We start from the raw sequence: 19,496 nt of genomic DNA, 5'->3' as shown, positions 1-19,496 counted from the left end.
TCCGCCCGCCGCCGCGCCCGGTCCTAGCGCCGCGAACGGCGGCCCCCCCCCCCCCCCCCTCCGCCCCCCCCAGCCCGGCCCCCGCCCCCGCCCCGGCCCCCGCCGCGCCCCCGGGGCGCCCCCGGGGCACCCCGCCGGTTGCGCCGCGGGGCATCGTGCTGGGACCCCCGGGGTGCGGGCAGCACCGCCCCCGCCCCGAGTTGCCCCCCGCACACGGTTCGCCCCCGGGATCTCGCAGCCCGGGCTCCGCTCTGCCCCCGCACCCCGGGCCGCCCCCCGCCGCGGGGAACCCGAACCCCGGGAACCCGTGCCCCGGCTCAGCCGCCTCCTGGGAACCTGCACCCCGGGGCGTTCGGCACCCTGGGCTCCCCCCTCTGCCCTGGGGGTCCTGTGCTACCCCCTCCCGCGGACCCTGCACCCCTGGGACCTCGCATGCTGGGTGCTCCTCTGCACCCCAGACCCCCCCCTGCCCTGTGTCCCCTCCACCCTGGGGACAGAGTGCGTCTGGAACCCTGTGCCCTCAGCTCCCCTCTGCCCCAAGACCCGGTGCCCTGAGGTTTCTTTTCCAAGGGCATGGCACCGTCACGTCCAGCCGCGCCCCTGCTGCTGCACGAGGTGTCTGTGGGTGCTGCCTTTGTAGGGACCCCTTTGCTGCCCGCCTGTCCCTCCATCCCCGCCGCTCCCAACCCCCCCCCGGTCTCCTCAGGACCCGCCAGGCTGTGCACGACAGCACCTTTTCCAGGAGGTTTTTGCCTCCGTGTGAACCCACAACGTTGCTTTCGCGCTGACCCATGCAGGGCTCTGCGGGGGCTCCCAGCTGGGTCCAGGGCAGCATCACCCTGCCCCTCCCTGCCCCCCCAACCCCCATCACCGACACATCCCGGACCAGAACCATGCCGAAGGCATCTCCATGCCGGAGTGGCAGTGGGGAGTGTGCAGGGCCTGATCCCCGCAGGTTGGTGGCTCTTCCCGAACCAAGCCCTTCAGAGCAGCCTGTGGATGAGCCCCCCCGAGATCAGTGGGATGCAGGACAGGGTGCTGCGGGCCCTGCCTGCTCCCCCCACGCCTGCACACCCTCCTTGCAGCCACATTTCCGAGCCAGGCCAGAGCCGGAGCCGCCCTAAGAGGCTGCAAGAGTTTGTGAACAGCTGTGGAGCAGCTGCCGGGGCCAGCGCGGGGGCCGGGGCTGCGTCAGGCACCCCACAAGCAGCTCAGGCGGCTTTGGGGGTGGATGTGGTGGGACCCCGCTCAGGGACATGGTGGGAGCCCTAAGCCTGCCGCCGCCAGGCTTTGTTCTCCGAGCAGGGCGGCAGCGGCCCCTCCCCAGGCTCCACCTCCGCAGCCCACCCGAGACCCTCCTTCCGCTGCCTCTGCACAAGCTCCTCGCATGGTGCGCAGAGCTGGTGGGCAAGAGCAGCTCCCGGCGGAGCGTGGAGGCACCTTGGGTGGTAAGAGACGTCATCAGTAGGGACCAGAGGCAACAGGGTGCCAACCAGAAGGGGCTGAGCCCTCAGCGGGTGCAGGCCTTGCACAGCAGAAGGGAGATGCTCGGCTCCCGCTGCTCTTGCCCCTGGCCCTGCTCCAAAGCCGGGTACCCCGGGGCTGAGCTGGCACAACCTGTTCTCAGGCTGCGCTACCCCATCAGGCTCCGTCCCGCACGGCTGCCTCCCCCTGCCCCTTCCCTGCCCTCCGCTCACGGGATGCCGTCCCGGCTGAGCCAGGGCTGGCTCGGTGGCTGCTCACGTGGGGCCACGGTCACCTCACCTTCCCCTGCACTTCCCCTGACCTTGGCTGCGCAGCTGGGACCAAGCTTGGGCACTTACCACATCCCTGCTCATTCTGGCCCTGCCAGGCAGGCGCCGGCTGTTTCTGTCCCTTTTCGCAGCCGTCTCCTGCTGCTCCTCTGCGTGACCGTCCCGTCGCCCGCATGCGCCCCAGCCTGAGCACCCAGCCTGCCTCCATCGCTCCCACTTTCCCCTCCCCACCTTTGATGTGGCTTCGCGCTCCTGCAGCTGGCACCGGGGAGACGTGGCCCCGGGGGGATGTGGCACCGCAGCCACAGGCCAGCTCTGGGTGATGCCGGGAGGCGTTTGGCTCCCTGCAGCCAGCTCCTGCCCCCGGCAGAACCTTCCAGTAGATTAGCAAGACAATTTTCCTTACAATTGCTCATCGCAGTAAGAGCTGCAATTATTAATGACCATTCCAGCTGCCAGAGCGGGAGGAGCGGCTCTTCCCCACACCCACTGCCCCCGAGCCCGTTCCAGCCGGAGGTGCCGGCATGGCCTCGCACCCGTCCTTCGGGACAGCAGCTGCATCGCATGAGCGAACGCTTGGCTGCTCTACGCCGGAGCGCGCCCAGAGCCGGTGCACGTGGCCCACGCGTGCCCCATGACTTCTCATCCCCTGCACAGGACTCGGGGCCAGGGCACAGCAGGGACCAGGGGACACCGCCGGGTAAGCGGGGACTCCCTTGCAGGGCTGGACATCTGCCCCATCTCCCCTTGCTGCAGCTTTGTCCCCTGGATTAATTAGCGGTCCTGCCTGCTACTAAGAGAGAGGGATGACCCAGGTGACATGAGGGGTCCAGCCTGGGCTGACAAAGGCAGAGGAGGAGAAATCTGAGGCCAAGATTTCCCCCAGAAAGCTGGAGGGAGCTGAGTCAGGTCCCAGGGGGGCCGAGTCTGACCTTCCCAGCCAGCCACACCTCTCTCGGCAAAACCACAAGCCCCAAGACAACCGGCATTTGTGAAGAAGTGTTTATTAAAGGCACTAAAAGCACCGTGGCTACATCAGCAGCAGCCCAACTGGAGAGTGTGGGTTTGGGAGAGGCATTTACCGGCCTGGGACAGCAGTGGCAGGCGCTCTTTGGTAGGAAGCTGTTCCCAAGCCTTGTGGGAGCCCGCGGGCCGGCCAGCCACCAGCACACACTGCTAGCCCGCGGCTGGGGTGGGCTTGGCACGCTGCCCTGCTTCCCGGCATGGCCAGGCTGGGAGTGCTGCCGCACACCAGCCCCAGGAGCTCAGCAGGCCAGTGGGGTGGGGGAACACGAGGTACAGACCCTCCCTGGCACGCAGCCGGGGTAGGAAGCCACCGCAGCCGTTTGCAGGGTGGCCAGGGGGTTGCCATGGGCAGGACCCTGGCAGGGGAGCGGGGCCGGGTCTCCAGCCCTATGCACTAAGCACACAGCGGGGAAGGTGGGGGAGAGCGTGGCAGGGGGCTGGGGAGCTGGTCCTCACCCGCTCAGGGATGTGCCAGGAGCATCCCTGCCCCGGCACTGAGCTGCCAGGCAGCCGGGCCCCAGCCGAACGATGGAGTCTGCTGTGCTAGACCCACCCTGACTCCAGGCTCGGCCATGGCCACCATGCTGTGTGGCTCAGGGGCAGGAGATCCATGCAGCGTCTCCTTCCTGGGGCTCCTGGGGCCAGCCGGGGGACACTGAAGAAGCCACCCGACTATAAGGGGCTCTGGGCCCAGTGTCACCTCCGGCTGGAGCTGGGCCAGGAGCTGCCAGGAAAGAGGCAGGAGCAAGGGGAAGGGGTGAGGGCCCAGCCTGGCTCCCTGGGGGCAGCAGGGGAGGGGGAGAGGAGCATGCAGGGCCAGGGGCACGCGTGGGCACAGCTGAACTCCCGTCCCTCACACGTGGGAGAAAGCGTGGCTCTTGCAGAGCGGCTTGTCCTTCTTGGAGTAGAACGTCTTCCCTTCCAGGTTGGTCTGGCAGATCTGGGGAGAAGAACACAGGGACTCCGGTCAGGAGGGCTGAGCCAGCCCCCGGGTCCCCCCCCCGGCCATGACCCAGGGCTCAGCACCAGCATCGCACAGGTGCCAGGGAGCAGCAGGCTCAGAGCAGGGGCCCAAGCCACCAGCGCAGAGCCAAGTGGGGAAAAACCTCGTGGCAGCAGGGACCCCACGCTGCTGGTGCACCCCACGCAGGGCACGACTGCCAGGGAGAGCCACGGTCCCCACCAGCAGCCGGGGAGGAAGGCGCATGGCTCACCGCACAGACGAAGCAAGTGTCGTGCCAGCTGAACCCCAGCGCCTCCAGGAACCGGTCCCCAGCGTCAATCTTGAAGTCGCAGCCGCGGCACTTGGTGCCAAACATCTTCTCGTAGTCTGCGAGGAGAGGCAGAGCCCAGGTCAGTGTTTCCCTGGACCGCAGCCCCTCGTCCCAGGGGAGCAGGGCTGCAGCACAGCTGTGATCCCACAGGCACAGCCTGGGGAGAATCTGCTTCCAGCGCCCGGGGGACGATGCCCGAGACAGCCTGGCGAGATGCCTGTGCATGCGGGGTGGCCCCGGCCGGCCGCCACCGGGTGGCAGGGAGGAGGCAAACCTCATCTCCCAGGATGCAGCACTCGCCTTTGATGTACATCCTCCGTCATCGCCATGGCAACGTGGGAGTGATGGCACTACCCAGCAGCCTCGGAGGACCGGGATGGAGGGCTCAGGGGCCACAGGAGCAGGGTCCCTGCCTTCTCCATGGCGTGGGGAGAGCCCCACTGCACAGGGCGGCTCACCCCCCACCCCCTCGGCCAGGTGCTGAGCCCCAGCAGTGCCTGGGGCCATGTGGGGTCCTCGGGTCCTACCTCTCTCGCAGTAGGGCTGTCCCTCCTCCATGTAGAAGGCACGGTTGCGGATGGGAGTTTTGCAGGCAGCACAGGTGAAGCACTGCACGTGCCAGGTCATCTTCAGCGCGTGCATGACCTCCTGGAGGGGAACGGCTGTCAGCCAGGTGCAGGACCACCCTGCGCCGCGGGGGACCCCCTCCCAGGGCAGAAAGGGACAAGGGATCCCTGGGGATGGGATCAAGATGGGAAGGGACAGAGCTGGGGACCCACAGGTGAGCAGGGACAGGAGGTATGGGGCAGGCTGAGGGACACTCACCCCAGTGATCTTCTTCTTGCACTTGGCGCAGCTGGGCGCGTAGCGCGTGTCGTAGCACTTGGGGCAGAAGATGGAGCCTTTCTCCTCAAAGAAGCCACCCTCATCCAGCACCTTCCTGCACTGGCAGCAGGTGAACTCCTCGGGGTGGTAATAATGTCCCAGCGCCACCAGGTAGCGTCCCCTGCAGGAGGACAGAGCCACGTCAGCCACGCTGTGGCCCAGGACGGTGGCATGGCGGCCGTGGTGGCCAGGGCTCACCTGATGACCTTGTTGCACTTGTAGCAGAGGGGCGTACGGCCGGGCCCCTCGGGGGCCTGCTGCGCCGCCTGCACGATGGAGCTGCGGTTCTGCATGGGGGTCGGCGTGGCCGGCTGGCTGTGCTTGCTCACCACCGTGCTCGTCTTGTCTGGGGCATAGCGCTCAGCGAACGAGGGGTCCACAGCCCAGGGCGGGCGGCTGGCAGGGCCGGGGGTGGCAGCAGGGGTCCTGGCGGCTGCGCGCACATACAAGTCTCCAGGATGGTGCTCCTCATCCCTTGGCAGCCCCCTCCCAGCACCCACAGCTGGGCAAGTAGCATCCCCCCGGCACCCTCGCCCCACTTCCCCCGAGACCAGAAGAAATATTTTGCTCACCCAGTCCTGGCTCCGTCTTCATCGCTGCTCCTGGGGACGGGTCCAGCACGGAGACCTGGCTACAGAACAAGCAGTTAATCCAGGCTGCCCTGCTCGCCCCCTCTGCCCGGCGGGCTTGTGTGTGCAGGCAGGGCCCCCCCACCCCAACGAGCAGGCAGGAGCCGGCCAAGCCCCCGTGCCCAGCCAGCAGCTGGTTTGGTGACAGGGGACCAGCCAAGCACCTTCAGCCCTGCAGAGACGCAGCACTCCAGGGTCTCTGGCAGATATCATGGTGGTCTGGGGAGCGGTGGGAGGGAGCGCAGGCCTGCCAGGGCCCCGCTGCCAGCTCTGGGCTGACCAGGGACCCCAGGATCATGCAGACCCCGGCTGCCCACTCGCACACCATGGTTGCCCCCAGCCTCATTGGGGTGCAGAGGGGCTTGGACCCGACCCTGTGCAGGAAGCCCCCAGGTCCAGCTCTGGCAGAGCTGGGGACAGGCAGGGCTCTGCCATCCCTCCGGCTAGGCAGGGCCAGGCTGGTCCTGGGGCGGGGGCAAGGCTTGTGCTGCCCCCACAGGCTGCCAGCACTGGGCTTGGGAGCAGGCAGGGCAAGCCAGGGCCAGAGAGACGCAGCCCACCTGAGAGGGGACAGGGACAGAGGGAGAGCCGGCGGCTCTGCGCCTCTGCAGGGCGAAGGCGAGAAGCAGATGGCTACAAATACAGGAGCGTTTACTTGCGTCAGAGCAAACCGGGAAGAGCTGGGACGCAGCGGTCACAGTGCCGGGGCAGGAGGCATCAGGGAGAGGCAATGGGAAAAGGAGCTGTGCGTAACCCTGATGGACTGCCTGGGGCAAGGCATGGCCACCGCTCTCGACTCCCTTCCTTGGCTCCACGCAGGGCCAGGCACCCACGGAGAAGACAGCGGCACTGTCCCAGCTCTGCCTGGCCACCCCGCAGCCCCACGCCAGGCTCATGGGACATCGCGCCCCAGGTGCAGATGCTGCCCAAACATCAAACACCCACAGCCAGGTTTTCCCAGTGCCACCAGCCTCCCCCCACACTGTGTCCGGGAGACCATGGCATCCCCTGCTCAGTGCCAGCAGCACCCGGAGGCCTGCAGCCCCGTGGCTCCTGCTGCCGCCCTGGCACACGCTCCCCTTACCTGGGCTTTTTAACAAACACATCATCATGATCCTCCACTGAGCGCAGCAGGAGAGAAAGGAGGAGACAAAGTCAGTCTGCAGCAACCAAAGCCCAGGGACAGCGGGAAAGGAAGGGAAGGGCAAGGAAGAACAAAACGACCTCTCCTCCTGCCGCCCACCTACCCCCAACGCACAGCCCTGCCCGGCCACGGGGCAAAGCACGGCCCCAGCCCAGCAGCTCCACCACGAGCCCACGCACAGCCCCGGGTAAACCCCACCACCTCAACCTGCACAGAGGGGCCACAGAGGGCCAAAATCAAGACCCTGGTGCGACATCACCCCACAGCCTCCACTGCGTTCTGGGTACACTGGCAAAGTCCAGCAGCCCCCGTCAGACGGGCAGCACCGGGACCTGCGGGAACTTACTGCCGTCCGTGCCCGTCAGACGGGCCAGTTTGCGGAAGGAGCGGGACTGGGAGGTCCCGGTGCGGGGCTGCCAGTCCTCAGCATCCTCTATCAGACGCAACTTCCCGGGGTCACACGCAGGGGTGCTGGGGGGCTCCTGCGGCTGCGGGGGCTGCCTGCGAGTGACACAGGGCAGGCGCTCAGCCCGCAGCACACACGGACCCTGCCCGCACCATGGCACAGGGCAGCGCTCCCAAAGGCGCCCTCACACAACGTGGACCCCCTCTCCAGACCCCAGCACTCACCATTGCTGCCCCGTGCCCCAGCTGGACCCACAGGCATCCCTGTGGCATTGGAAAAACGGCGGCACAACAGTCAGTGTTTGATTCATGGCTCAGTCCATCCCTCTCACACGCAACCCCCGGCCCTACAGAGGCATGGCTCCACAAAGATACCGGCAGCATTCACTCCAAACCAGCCTTGCAGCCACCCCGCAGCCCCACAGGACATCGTGCCCCAGATCCAGGCACTGCCCAGCGCCTCCCAGCACCCCAGCAAGGTGTTTGTTGCCAGTGCCACCAGCCGGCTGTCAGGCAGGCTGTCCCCAACCGGACAGTGATCCCAACAACCCACACTGGACAATTGTCCACTGTGTCATGTTGGTTCAGCTCGGCCTCACCTGCTCGGTGCCAGCAGTGCCCACTGGGTCCTGCCCGGCACGGAGACAACCCACTGGAAAGACACCACAGGTGGGGGACGGCCTGCCTGGCAGGCACCTGCCCGGGCAGGACCCTCACGAGGTGATGGTCAGAGCAGTGGCTGAGTGCTGGTGGTGCCCGTCACGGGGCGAGCAAATGGCCGGCTCTGCCAACAGCTCGGCTCTGAGGAGAGGGAGAGGACAGAGAAGGAACAGGCAGATGGAGAAGGAGGAGAGGAGAGAAGAAAGAGCAACAGGACAAAGAGCTTTCCCAGAGTCACCCCAAGCAGTGAGCGCGAGGGTGAACCAGCCGGGTGGGCTTAGCCCCAGGTGGGCACCCCGTGGCTCCTGCTGCCGCCCTGGCACACGCTCCCCTTACCTGGGCTTTTTAACAAGCTCATCCTCACGATCCTCCACTGAGCGCAGCAGGAGAGAAAGGAGGAGACAGGGTGAGTCTGCAGCAAACGAGGCCCAGGGACAGCGGGAAGGGGAGGGAAAGGAAGGAAAACCGACCTCCTGTCCCACAGAACTCCCATCCCAATGCCCCAGCCACACAGCCCTGCCCGGCCCCGGGGCAAAGCAGGGCCCCAGCCCAGCGGCACCTGCATGGCCCCATCCCACGCACAGCCCCGGGTAAACCCCACCAGCTCAACCTGCACAGAGGGGCCACAGAGGGCCAAAATCAAGACCCTGGTGCGACATCACCCCACAGCCTCCACCGCGTTCTGGGTACACTGGCAAAGTCCAGCAACCCCCGTCAGACAGGCAGCACCGGGACCTGCGGGAACTTACTGCCGTCCGTGCCCGTCAGACGGGCCAGTTTGCGGAAGGAGCGGGACTGGGAGGTCCCGGTGCGGGGCTGCCAGTCCTCAGCATCCTCTATCAGACGCAACTTCCCGGGGTCACACGCAGGGGTGCTGGGGGGCTCCTGTGGCTGCGGGGGCTGCCTGCGAGTGACACAGGGCAGGCGCTCAGCCCGCAGCACACATGGACCCTGCCCGCACCATGGCACAGGGCAGCGCTCCCAAAGGCGCCCTCACACATGCCAACCCCCTTGCCAGACCCCAGCACTCACCATTGCTGCCCCGTGCCCCAGCTGGACCCACGGGCATCCCTGTGGCATTGGAAAAACGGCGGCACAACAGTCAGTGTTTGATTCATGGCTCAGCGCATCCCTCACGTTTGCACCCTCGGACCCACAGAGGAATGAGCCCCATGAAGGTGCCCGCAGCATTCACTCCAAACCAGCCTTGCAGACGCTCTGCAGCCCCATGGGAGATCACACCCCAGGCCCAGGCGCTGCCCAGTGCCTCCCAACACCCCCAGCAAGGTGTTGCCAGTGCCACCAGCCACCCCTACCCACTGTGTCTGGGTCACCTCGGTGCAGCTTGGCCTCCCCAGCTCGGTGCCAGTGGTACCCAGGGGGTCCTGCCTGGCACAGGGACAACCCACTGTAAAGACACCACAGTTGGGGACAATCTGCCTGGCAGGCGTGTGCCCGGGTAGGACCCTCACGGGGTGACGATCAGAGCAGTGGCTGAGTGCTGGTGGTGCCCACTGCAGGGCGAGCACAGGGCCGGCTCTGCCAACAGCTCAGTTATGGGGAGCGGACACAGGAGAAGGAGAGAAGAAACAGCAACAGGGCAAAAAGCCTCCCCGCAGTGACTGCAAGCAGCAAGCCCGAGGGTGAATCAGCCAAAGGATCTCGCCCAGCTCTGCCCAGCCACCCCGCACGCCTAGGGCAGGCTCACAGGCTCTTGTAGCCAAGGCCCAGGCACTGCCCAACACCTCCCAACACACCAAGCACAGTGTACCAGTGCCACCAGCCTCCTCCATTCCCCATTTGCCCAAGAGGTGCAGCTTGGCATCCCCAGCTCAGTGCCCAGAGGCATGCCCGGGATGCAGCCCCATGGCTCCTGCTGCCGCCCTGGTGCACCCTCGCCCCTTACCTGGGCGTTTTAACAAGCTCATCCTCATGATCCTCCACTGAGCGCAGCAGGACAGAAAGGAGGAAACAGGGTCAGTCTGCAGCAATCAAGGCCCAGGAACAGCGGGAAAGGAAGGAAAACCGACCTCTCCTCCCACCATCCTCCTGCGCAACACACAGCCCTGCCCGGCCACGGGGCAGAGCACGGCCCCAGCCCAGCGGCTCCACCATCATCCCACGCACAGCCCCGGGTAAAACCCCCCAGCTCAGCCTCCCCCGAGGGGACAGAGGAGCCAAAACTAAAGCTCCGCTGCCATGATACATCCCAGCCTTTATCTGGTTCCAGTTGCTCCAGCAAAGCCGGGCACGCCCAGGCAGCACCGGGACCTGCGGGAACTTACTGCCGTCCGTGCCCGTCAGACGGGCCAGTTTGCGGAAGGAGCGGGACTGGGAGGTCCCGGTGCGGGGCTGCCAGCCCTCAGCATCCTCTATAAGACGCAACTTCCCGGGGTCACACGCAGGGGTGCTGGGGGGCTCCTGTGGCTGCGGGGGCTGCCTGCGAGTGACACAGGGCAGGCGCTCAGCCCGCAGCACACATGGACCCTGCCCGCACCATGGCACAGGGCAGCGCTCCCAAAGGCGCCCTCACACACGTGGACCCCCTCTCCAGACCCCAGCACTCACCATTGCTGCCCCGTGCCCCAGCTGGACTCACGGGCATCCCTGTGGCATCAAAAAAAACGGCGGCACAACAGTCAATGTCTGATCCGTGGGTCATTGCATCCCTGCTGTGTGCATCCCCAGCCCCACGGAGCAGCCTGCAACACTCACCCAGTTCTGCCCGGCTGCCCTGCAGCCCCACGCAGGCTCACGGGACATCGTGCCCAAGGTCCAGGCGCTGCCCAGCACCTCCTCACACCCCCAGCAAGGTGCTGCCAGTGCTACCAGCCTCCTCCAGATCCCACTGGCTCAAGAAGTGACAGCGCAGCTCAGGCTCCCCAGCTTGTGTCAGCAGTGCCCAGCGGGTCCTGCCCGGTACAGGGACACCCCAGCTGGGGACAACCTGCCTGGCAGGCGCGTGCCCGGGCAGGACCCTCCCGGTGGTGACAGTCAGAGCAGTGGCTGAGCGCTGGTGGTGCCCATCGCAGGGCGAGCACAGGGCGGGCTCTGCGGCTCCGCCAACAGCTCGGCTACGGGGAGAGGACAGAGGGGGAACGGGAGGACGGAGGAGAAAGCAAGGGAAAAAGAAGTCAGAGCAACAGGGCACAGTGCTTTCCCAGAGTCACCGCAAGCAGTGAGTGCGAGGGCGAACCAGCCGGGTGGGCTGAGCTCCAGGTTGGCCAAGCCCAGGGTGGGCACCCCTGTGGCTCCTGCTGCCGCCCTGGGACCCTCGCCCCTTACCTGGGCGTTTTAACAAGCTCATCCTCATGATCCTCCACTGAGCGCAGCAGGACAGAAAGGAGGAAACAGGGTCAGTCTGCAGCAACCAAGGCCCAGGGACAGCGGGAAAGGGAGGGAAAGGAAGGAAAACCGACCTCTCCTCCCACCATCCTCCTGCGCAACACACAGCCCTGCCCGGCCACGGGGCAGAGCACGGCCCCAGCCCAGTGGCTCCACCATCATCCCACGCACAGCCCTGGGTAAAACCCCCCAGCTCAGCCTCCCCCGAGGGGACAGACGGGGCCAAAACCAAAGCTCTGCTGCCACGACACATCCCAGCCTTTATCTGGTTCCAGTTGCTCCAGCAAAGCTGGGCACCCCCAGGCAGCACTGGGCCCTGCGGGAACTTACTGCTGTCTGTGCCCGTCAGACGGGCCAGTTTGAGGAAGGAGCGGGACTGGGTGTTGGTGGCACGGGGTTGCCAGTCCTCAGCGTCCTCTATCAGCCGCAACTTCTCAGGGTCAAACACAGGGGTGGTGGGGGTCTCCAGCAGCTTCGGGGGCTGCCTGCGAGTGACAGCAGCGCCTGTCAAATCTGACAGATCCCTGCTGCATCACCTCCCTGGGGCTGCCCCACAGCTCCTCTGGCACAGAACCGCGGCACATCCGTACATGAGACACCACACATTGCCTTCCTCCCCACAAGCTCTGCTCCTCCTCCACATAGGAAGGGCCCATTAAGGACTGACTCAGGACTGACTGTCGATCCTTGGCAGTTTGAGACTGGCCCCAAGGGCTAGGAAGGAAAAGGGCACAGCAAGAATAAGCCAAGGTCAAAAAATCACTGGCAGGGGAGCTACAAGAGAGTCCAGTGAAGAACTGCGGTGCCGACGGCGGTGCCAACCACCTGCCTGACCCTGGGCAGCCCAGCAGCCCTTACCCAGCCAAACCATATCTTGGGGAGAAGGGAAAGGACCACACGCAAGGACACTCCAGGGCCCCGGCAGAGACAGGCAGCCCTCGCCTTTCAGGGTCAGGACAGTCTATTGCCAGGAACCACCCACCCACGCGGGCAGAGCAGCGTGTGCCGCCTGTCCCCAGGCCAACCCTGCCCCGGAGAGGGGGACACTAGCAGGGAAGAGGCATGCAGGGAGGACAGAGAGAGCAGGCAAAAGGCTTACTGACTTGTCAAGGCTCAGCACCTGTAGGGGAGAGGGAAAGAGAAAGGGAGGAGAGAAAGAAAGAAAAAGGAAAGTGAAATTAGACCCGCAGCACCCAAGAAGCTTCCAGAGCTCACCTATGGCCTGCACCAGTCCCCCAACTCCCCAGGACGACCCATGCCCAGCTCGCCCAGGGCTGGGAGCACACTGGGCCGCAGCAGCAGACACCAAGAGACCAGAACCATGCCTCCCTCAGCCCCCCAAAACAGTCCTGGGTGCCCAGGGCAGCCAGGGCCACATCCTCTCCCCGTCCATGGCCTAATGGCGAGGTGCCACGGCAGGTAGCTCTTGGCAGGAGGGGCAGGGACCGGCAGCAGCCGGGCGGGCAGCCTGCAGGGACAGAAGCTCCTTCCCTGTGAGCAGGGCGAGGACGGTGCTGCGCAGGGCTCAAGTCTTCCCTTTGCCCAGCCCATCCCAGCAGCCAGGGGACTGGCAGGACGACCCCAGGCAGGAGCTGGCTGGTAGCCACAATGCAGCCATTGCTTCCCTGCTGCCACAGATGCCAGCAAGTGTCCTGCTACGACCGCTGTGCCATGCCCTGCAGGACTCCCCATGAGCTGGTACATCCCCGGGCGAGGGACCAGCACGCATGTGGGGACACTCCTGCTGTGCCAGGTACCCCAGCCATCGGGGGATCCCAGCACAGGCACCGTCGCCCGCTCCCACCCATGGTGCCTGGCATGCAAGGCGCAGCAGGGCCGGGCAGCGGGCTCCCCCCGATCTTCGGGGAGCAGGACAGACAGCAACATACCCATTGTGCTGGGGGGTAGAGGTGGGCGCCAGGGGCGCGTACGTCACGGGTTTCGTCACCAGCCCGGGCCGTGGGTTCGGAGGCGAGCCGGCCCCGAAGGGCCGAGCTGTTTTGTTGAGGGCGGTGCTGGGAGCGAAGTTATATTTCAGGGGTTCAGAGCAGGGGAGTGAGTCCTGAGCGAGACAAAACACACAGACACGGGCTCACACGTCAAGCGGCATGCAAGGGGCAGCCCCGGGCCAGGCAGCGCAGCAGGCAGCCAGGTAGGAAAGCCGGACACAACGTGCACCTTGGGCACTGGGCTCTGCCAGGCTGGCACCTCTCTCCGCAGGGCACCCAGCCCAGCAACAGCAGGCCATGAGCCCTGCACGAGGATTGTTGGAGGATTAGTAAGTGCCCTGGACGCTCACTGCTGCCCGTGGCAAGGCGGTGCATGCACACACGCCGATCACAACCGTCCCGCGGCACAAAGCTGAACACATGCAGGTGGCTTCCGTCCAGGAGACACCGGTCACCAGCCCCAGCCCTGCCTCCCCACGCCAGGGCACTCCCCAGCACTAGCAAACACGGGGCCCCAAGGCTGTGCTGCGGTTGCCCGGCCTCCTCCCCTGCGTTGGCCTCTCCGCACCCCTGCCCACACCTGGCACCGCAGGGGCACAGACCCTGCTCCCTCCGATCCCCTGTAGTGCCGGGGGCCAGACCTGCTCCTCCAGCGAGGAGTCTTCCAGCCCTCCAAGCACACCCCGGTCCCCCAGAAGCCCGTGGGCCCCAGGAACAAAGTCCCTTTGTCCATCTGTGCTCAGAGATTCCCCTCCCCTGAGAAGAGGGTGAGCTGCGGCTGCAGCGCCAGGAGCGACACGTACCTTCTGCGGCTTCCCCAGGTGGTTCTGGGCTCTGCAAGAAAGGAGACAACCGGGCAGGTGCTAGAACCAGCCCAGCCACCACCGGAACGCTCGTACCCCCGGGATGCAACACCCGCCCAAGAGGAGCCACGGATGGCTGGCACTGCCCTGTGGCTTGCAGGTGAGGGCTGGCAGACAGGCTAAGCCTCATCCAGCTAAGTAGAGCCCTCGGAGCTAGCCAGGGGCTGCCAGGCTCCGAGAAAGGAGTGGTGACGCCAGGAGACGGCACTGGGCAGAGGGCCCTGGCTCTGCTCCAGCCACACCAGGACCCCAGGTTTGCAGGAGCCGCCAACCCTACCTGCTCAGGGTGAGGCAGAGCCTGTCCCCGCAGGCGCGGATCCTGTTCTGGGCCTCGATGTGCGTCATGGAGCTGGTGCTCTCCCCGTCGATGTACAGCACCCAGTCGCCCACTCCCACGCCGGCCTGGGCCGCCTTCCCGCCCGGCGTCAGCTGCAGGACAGAGAGAGTCAGGGAGAGCCGGGCCGGCCGAGGGGTGACGCGGCAGCAGAGGGACACCGTCATCCCTCCGAGGGCAGGGGTCTGCCGGGGCCCAGGCTCCCTCATGCAAGGCCCAGCCCGGCACAGGACACCATACGGATCTGACCCAGGGGGAGGCAGGGACTCCGGCATCACCCCCTGTTTCCCAGCATATTCGCCCAGAGCAGCCTCTTCGCCTCCGCAGCAGTGGAGGGCTCAGCACTACCCCGGGGCACTGCCAGCCCCTGCCCTCTAGCACGGCCGGGGTCCATGCCAGCACCCTGGCGCCCGTCCCCATGACACCAAACAGCGGAGGCGGCGATGGCTCGGCCTCGTCAGGAGGCCTGGCTGCCCCTCGGAGCCATCCCCGCGGTGGGAAGGGAGCGCGGTGAGTCAGGGCCCGTCGGGCAGCCCACGTCTGGCTGTGAACCACAGGCATGTCCAGCCCTTCGCCTGGGACGCGGGGAGGGGACAGGAGAGGCACCCCCGGGCACTCCCCGCCAGCCACCCACGCTCCCGTCCAGTTCCCCTCCCGGTGCCGGCAGGCACAGACGTTACCTCATCCCTGCAGGGGAGCGGGAGCCCCCCCGGGGGCAGGGAGACTCCTGCCCCCACCCACGCTGCTCCCCCAGCCCTCACCCTGCCGGGGCAGCCGGGAGCATGGCCGCGGTGCCGGGGATTCACCTTGTCCCCAGCGCGGCTCTACGGCACGGCTCTACGTCAGGTCTGTGCCGGGAAGCAGAGGCTGCCCTCCCCTCCCGCCAGGGATGCACAGCCAACGGCGAGCAGGGCCCCGAGCGCTGCACACAGCTCCCAGGCACCGACAGACAGACAGACAGACGTAGACAGTCTACAGCCATTCCTGCTCCTCCAGCACGGAAGAACTCGAGGCGCTTGGACCCAGACCAAGTATTTCCTCAAGTCCTGTTCGACATGAACATAAAAGGAGCGAGCCAGATTCCCAGCGCCGTCAGAGGGCTGAAAAATCCCTGCCGCCGAGCCCCGGCCCCTCCTTGCCCGTGCACAGGACCCAGCTCGCCCCAGAGCCACGCTCCCCTTCCCCGCGCCAGCACCAGCCCTCCACAGGAGGCCAAACCCCACACCCGGGCTGGACGCAATCCGGCTCCGCCTGCATCCCACTGCCATCCCTGGTGGCACATGGGCACCCCTCCGGTGACCCCACACTGCCCAGCGCCCGCTCCTCCTGCCCGGCACGGGAGGGTGCCCTGGGTGGCAAGTGGCGCTGGCCGGCTCCTGGCCACACTGCTACAAGCCCTGGATGGCTGCCCTGGAGGTCTGGGGAAGGCGCAGGGCGGCTGCGTGGGTTTGGAGGCAGGAGTGGGAGCTGGGAGAGGTTTTCACACGGCTGCCCGGGAAGGGGAGAGCACAGCAAGCTGCGTCACGCAGCCGCACCCAGCCCGGCCAGCACCGCCACGCTCCCCTTCTCCCTCCGCGCCAGCACACCAGGAAACCCCTTCGGCAGGTGCCAGCTCAGCCGGGAGCCGTGGCAGTGCCAGCTCTCCCGCTTCCCACCCGGCCCTGCTAACCAGGGCTTCCTTCCTCCCTTCTCTGCCCAGGCAGTCCTTTGTTCCCCGTGCCTCCATCACCGCACCCAGCAAGGTGCCCGCTGGCCGCCCCGTTCCAGGGCTTCGGCACCCAGAACACTCTCAGCCAGCATGGAGGGGAGTCAGGCACCCACACAAGGGCCCAAGCAGCATCCCCCAGCAGCACCGAGGGTCTCTCCTCTTCCCCAGCTACCAGACGCTGGGACGTGCCACACAGCATCCAGCCCCCCAGACACCATCCCTTACCCTGGCTCCACTGCAGGCAGCTCAGGACCAGAGTCTCACAGCTTGCCTAGCCAAGGTGCCAGGACCCCCGCAAGAGCCCCCTGCCACGAGAGGACCAGGGTAGCATCTCTTTTGCGTGACCATGGAGCAGAAGCAGCTTTCCAGCTCGCCCAGTAACATCACAACGATGGACACAGCCAAGAGCCAAAGCATGTGCCAGTGCTGCTCTCACCCTGTGCTCCCCGGCTGCAGAGAGCAGGACCCCATGGCAGCCCCCAAAGCCGGGGCAGGACACACCTCCTTCCAGCCCGCTCCAGCAGCCCCAGGCCTGGCAGGACAGCCTGCTCGTCCTTGCTCAAGGGAAGCGGTGGCCAAGGACAGCAGCACGCTCCAGGCAGGAGCATTTAGGGCTGGGGATGCCTCTGGGGTGCAGAGCAGCACAGGGTCACCCCCCACCATCAGACAAGGGCCTGCTGCCCCACCACACAGCCCAGCCTGGCCAGAGACCCCCCCACCAAAGCTGGCTATGTCCCCAGGAATGTCCTCACTGCCCCTGCCTGCCCTGCCCAGGACAGCAGTGTGTCCCAAGCCCTGAGGGCAGCGCTGGCCTGCTCGAACAGCAGAGCCATTGCTTCACGAGGCCCCTGCCCTGGGCCCTGGGAGGCTCCTCCATCCGACCAGACCCTTTGTTAAGCGCTGGCTCGCAGCCAAGAGAAACATTTTTTAGAGAATAAACTCGCTGAAGCCGTCTCTGCGTGCTCGGCAGAGATCGGCAGGCCCCAGGGCAGCGGCGCTGGAGACTCCAGCCTCGCACTGTGCCCTCAGGGTCCATGCTCTGTGCTGGGATGCCGTGGAGACCCGTGCCCTCCGGGGCAGGCGCGTGGTGCCGGGCTCGTGCCGGGGGCAGGTCCCCACACAGCACTCGGTGCCACGAGCAAAGCTGTCCTTTGAGAAGCAGCCTCCGTGCCAGCCGCTGAGCGTCAGCGGCACAGGCGATGCAGTCACATTCCAAGGCTTATAAGGCAATTGTGTGGCCGGAGCTGTGGCCAGCACCCATCCGGAGGCCATCTGCGGACAGGGACCCACACATGCCCAGGGCCAGACCTGGCCTGGGCAAGCATCATACTGTGAGCAGCTTGCACAACGGCTCTCGCTCATGCTGGAGAAACAGGCTGGTTTTGCAGAGGGAGCCAAATCCCAATGCAGTATGGGCAGCAGCACAGGTTTCCTCCCCTCCCTGCCTGCTCCAGGGGCCAGCTCAGGTGCGGAGCTGGGAATCACCCAGCAGGAGGGAGAGCAAGAGGGCACCAGCCAGGTCCCGGGATGCTGAGCCCGGTGTTACAATGTGGACTGAGCCTCATAGCTCAGAGACGGTGAGAGCGGCTCCCCTCCCCCTGCGGTGGGCACGGTCCGGAAGGGGCCTCCCCTGCCCCCCCCAGCAGCCAGAATGACTCCGCAGAAGCTGCGCAACATTTCACATCCCTGCTGCGGTCCTCTGCCCGGAACACCCCCATGCCGGACTGCAGCTGATAAGGTTCCAAGGAGGCTACGTGGAGCCAGGCAGGGCAGGATGCGGGGGCCCCAGCTCGTCCGCATCCCCCGTATGGCTGTGCTTCAGCCACCTGGATGCAGCCACCACGGCTCCCACCCACAGAGGCAGAGGAAGGATGGGTGTTGCTGGTCTTGGCTTCTCTTACCCTGGAGATGGAGAGGGGCATGCTGAAATCCTTCCCTCCCTGCAGCCTGAAGCCCCAGGGTGCCGGCCCATTCAGCATCACCTTGTAGGACTCCATGTCGCCCATCTCTGCAAGGGAAGAGGGTGTGATCCTGGTGTTAGGGAACACGGAAACAACGCAGGGAGAGCAGGCGAGGAGGGGGCCCGGCGCCTGGCAGGATGGGGCAGGAGGAGACAGGTCACACTTCCAGTGGTAACTCCACCCTGACTATCCTACACTGTGGTTAGAGACGCACCCCAAATCTATCAGCATCCCCTCCTGCAGCGGCAGAGCCGAGGGGCCCAGGCTAATGCTGACTAGTGTCAGGGAGCCAGGTACAGCCCCCTGCCACCCACAGCCGAGCGCCCACAGGCTCCACTCCCTCTCCCAAACCCAGGACATGCTCTCCCTTACAGCACCCCAGAAACTCACACTGCTGAAAGCTGAGAGCGTTTCAGACAGCAGAGAAGCGGCAGCAGGTAGGGAAGGATGGGAACCAGAAGCGTTTTTGCCAGGTGAATTATCAGCAGCATCCCAGGAGCTGCCTGACGCCACCGGAGGCGCCTGGCAGAGCAGCCAGGCTGGCACTCCGGCAGCCGGCCGAGCAGATGCTACCTGGGAGCCAGCCCATCTCCGCACGCAGGGCCGGGGCTTCGGCGGGGAGGGGATCCCGGCGCTCCCCTGCCTGCCAGGGCTGCGCTGACAGCTGTCAGCCGGCCAAGGCTCCGGGCAGACGGGCCAGCCTCAGCCTCCCGGCCACCTGGAAGGTGCCACCAGGCCCTTGCGACGCCCCCCCGCCGTGACCTTCCTCCTGACGCTGCCGGGCGGGGGACGGGGCCAGCTCCGGGGGCCCGGGGCTCTCCCCAGCCCTGGCAAGGGACGGCGGGCTCCCGGCTGGGAGGCAGCGGAGGCTGCAGGGCTGGGGGCCAGCGTGCCCCCGCTCTCCCCGGCCCGGTGCGGGCTATATAAGGCGTGTAAGACGACACCAGCCCCGCTCCCCGCTCGGGAGGGCCGGGGGAAGGCTGCGTGTCAGGCATTCCCGGCGCCCGGCAGCCGCGCAAGCCCCAGCGAGGCGCCGGGACCGGGGCGGGCAGGCAGCCCCCCGCGGGGCTGGGGGTCCCCGGTAGCCCCAGGCTGCAGAGCCTTCCAGCTCCTAAAGGAGCAGGCCCCGGGCTGCCTGCCCCACGGGAACCCCCAGGCCCCGCTCCCCTTCCCACCCCACCCTACACAGCTCCCTTCCCCGGGCTCGGCGACCCCGGCCCTGCCCCTCCCCGACCAACCGCCTTCCCTCAGACCCAGGCCCCAGCCCTACCCCCCCCCACCACCCCATGCCGCCAGCAGAGGACAGAGACCCCCGGCCCCGCCCTCCCGCACTCACTCACCCGCGGCCGGCCGGGCCCCCGGCGGAGCGGGGCCGAGCGGGCGGCGCCGCAGCTGGGAACGGAACGGTGCCGGCGGATGCGGGACTCGAACGCGGGCACCGCCCCCGCCCGGCCCGGCCCCGCCTTATATAGGATGGAGGGGGGGCGGAGCCGACAGGCGATCCGGCCAATCAGCGCGTGCGTCTGCTTGGCGGGGCGGGCACCACGGCGCCCCCTGGC

The 19,496-nt window shown here is 66.6% G+C and overlaps 1 protein-coding gene across 12 annotated transcripts; it reads right to left on the bottom strand.

The window, feature by feature from the left end:
• Positions 1-2,747: 2,747 nt before the first annotated feature.
• On the bottom strand, positions 2,748-19,448 carry PDLIM7 (PDZ and LIM domain 7). 12 transcript variants are annotated; one of them, XM_063349349.1, is made up of 13 exons: positions 19,278-19,448; positions 17,878-17,984; positions 14,212-14,363; positions 13,875-13,905; positions 12,226-12,242; positions 11,453-11,607; positions 11,063-11,099; positions 5,512-5,570; positions 5,138-5,372; positions 4,880-5,060; positions 4,582-4,702; positions 3,995-4,110; positions 2,748-3,720 (listed from the first exon to the last, which is right to left on the bottom strand). In XM_063349349.1, exons 2-13 carry the CDS (start codon positions 17,980-17,982, stop codon positions 3,634-3,636), a joined length of 1,296 nt encoding a protein of 431 aa, XP_063205419.1. In that variant the 5' UTR covers positions 17,983-17,984; positions 19,278-19,448; the 3' UTR covers positions 2,748-3,633. The 12 variants fall into 12 exon arrangements, with proteins under 12 accessions (XP_063205419.1, XP_063205420.1, XP_063205421.1 ...); XM_063349350.1 differs by lacking the exons at positions 11,063-11,099; positions 11,453-11,607; positions 12,226-12,242 and adding an exon at positions 13,012-13,184; XM_063349351.1 differs by lacking the exons at positions 11,063-11,099; positions 11,453-11,607.
• Between the last annotated feature and the right edge of the window lie 48 nt (positions 19,449-19,496).

Source organism: Chroicocephalus ridibundus, chromosome 11, assembly GCF_963924245.1.
Source record: "Chroicocephalus ridibundus chromosome 11, bChrRid1.1, whole genome shotgun sequence".
Taxonomy (NCBI): Eukaryota; Metazoa; Chordata; class Aves; order Charadriiformes; family Laridae; genus Chroicocephalus; species Chroicocephalus ridibundus.
The sequence above is the reverse complement of the archived record's forward strand: the minus strand, read 5'-3'. Positions and strand labels throughout refer to the sequence as shown.

What these genes read in the sequence shown, in the direction of transcription:
- PDLIM7 (XM_063349349.1), bottom strand. Translation starts at nt 17,982, where the DNA reads ATGGGCGACATGGAGTCCTACAAGGTGATGCTGAATGGGCCGGCACCC. An exon ending in TCTGACGGGCACAGACAGCA is followed by an intron (nt 11,100 to 11,452) that starts GTAAGTTCCCGC and finishes TGCTGCGCTCAG; the next exon opens with TGGAGGATCATGAGGATGAG. An exon ending in ACACTTGCTTCGTCTGTGCG is followed by an intron (nt 3,721 to 3,994) that starts GTGAGCCATGCG and finishes TCTTCTCCCCAG; the next exon opens with ATCTGCCAGACCAACCTGGA.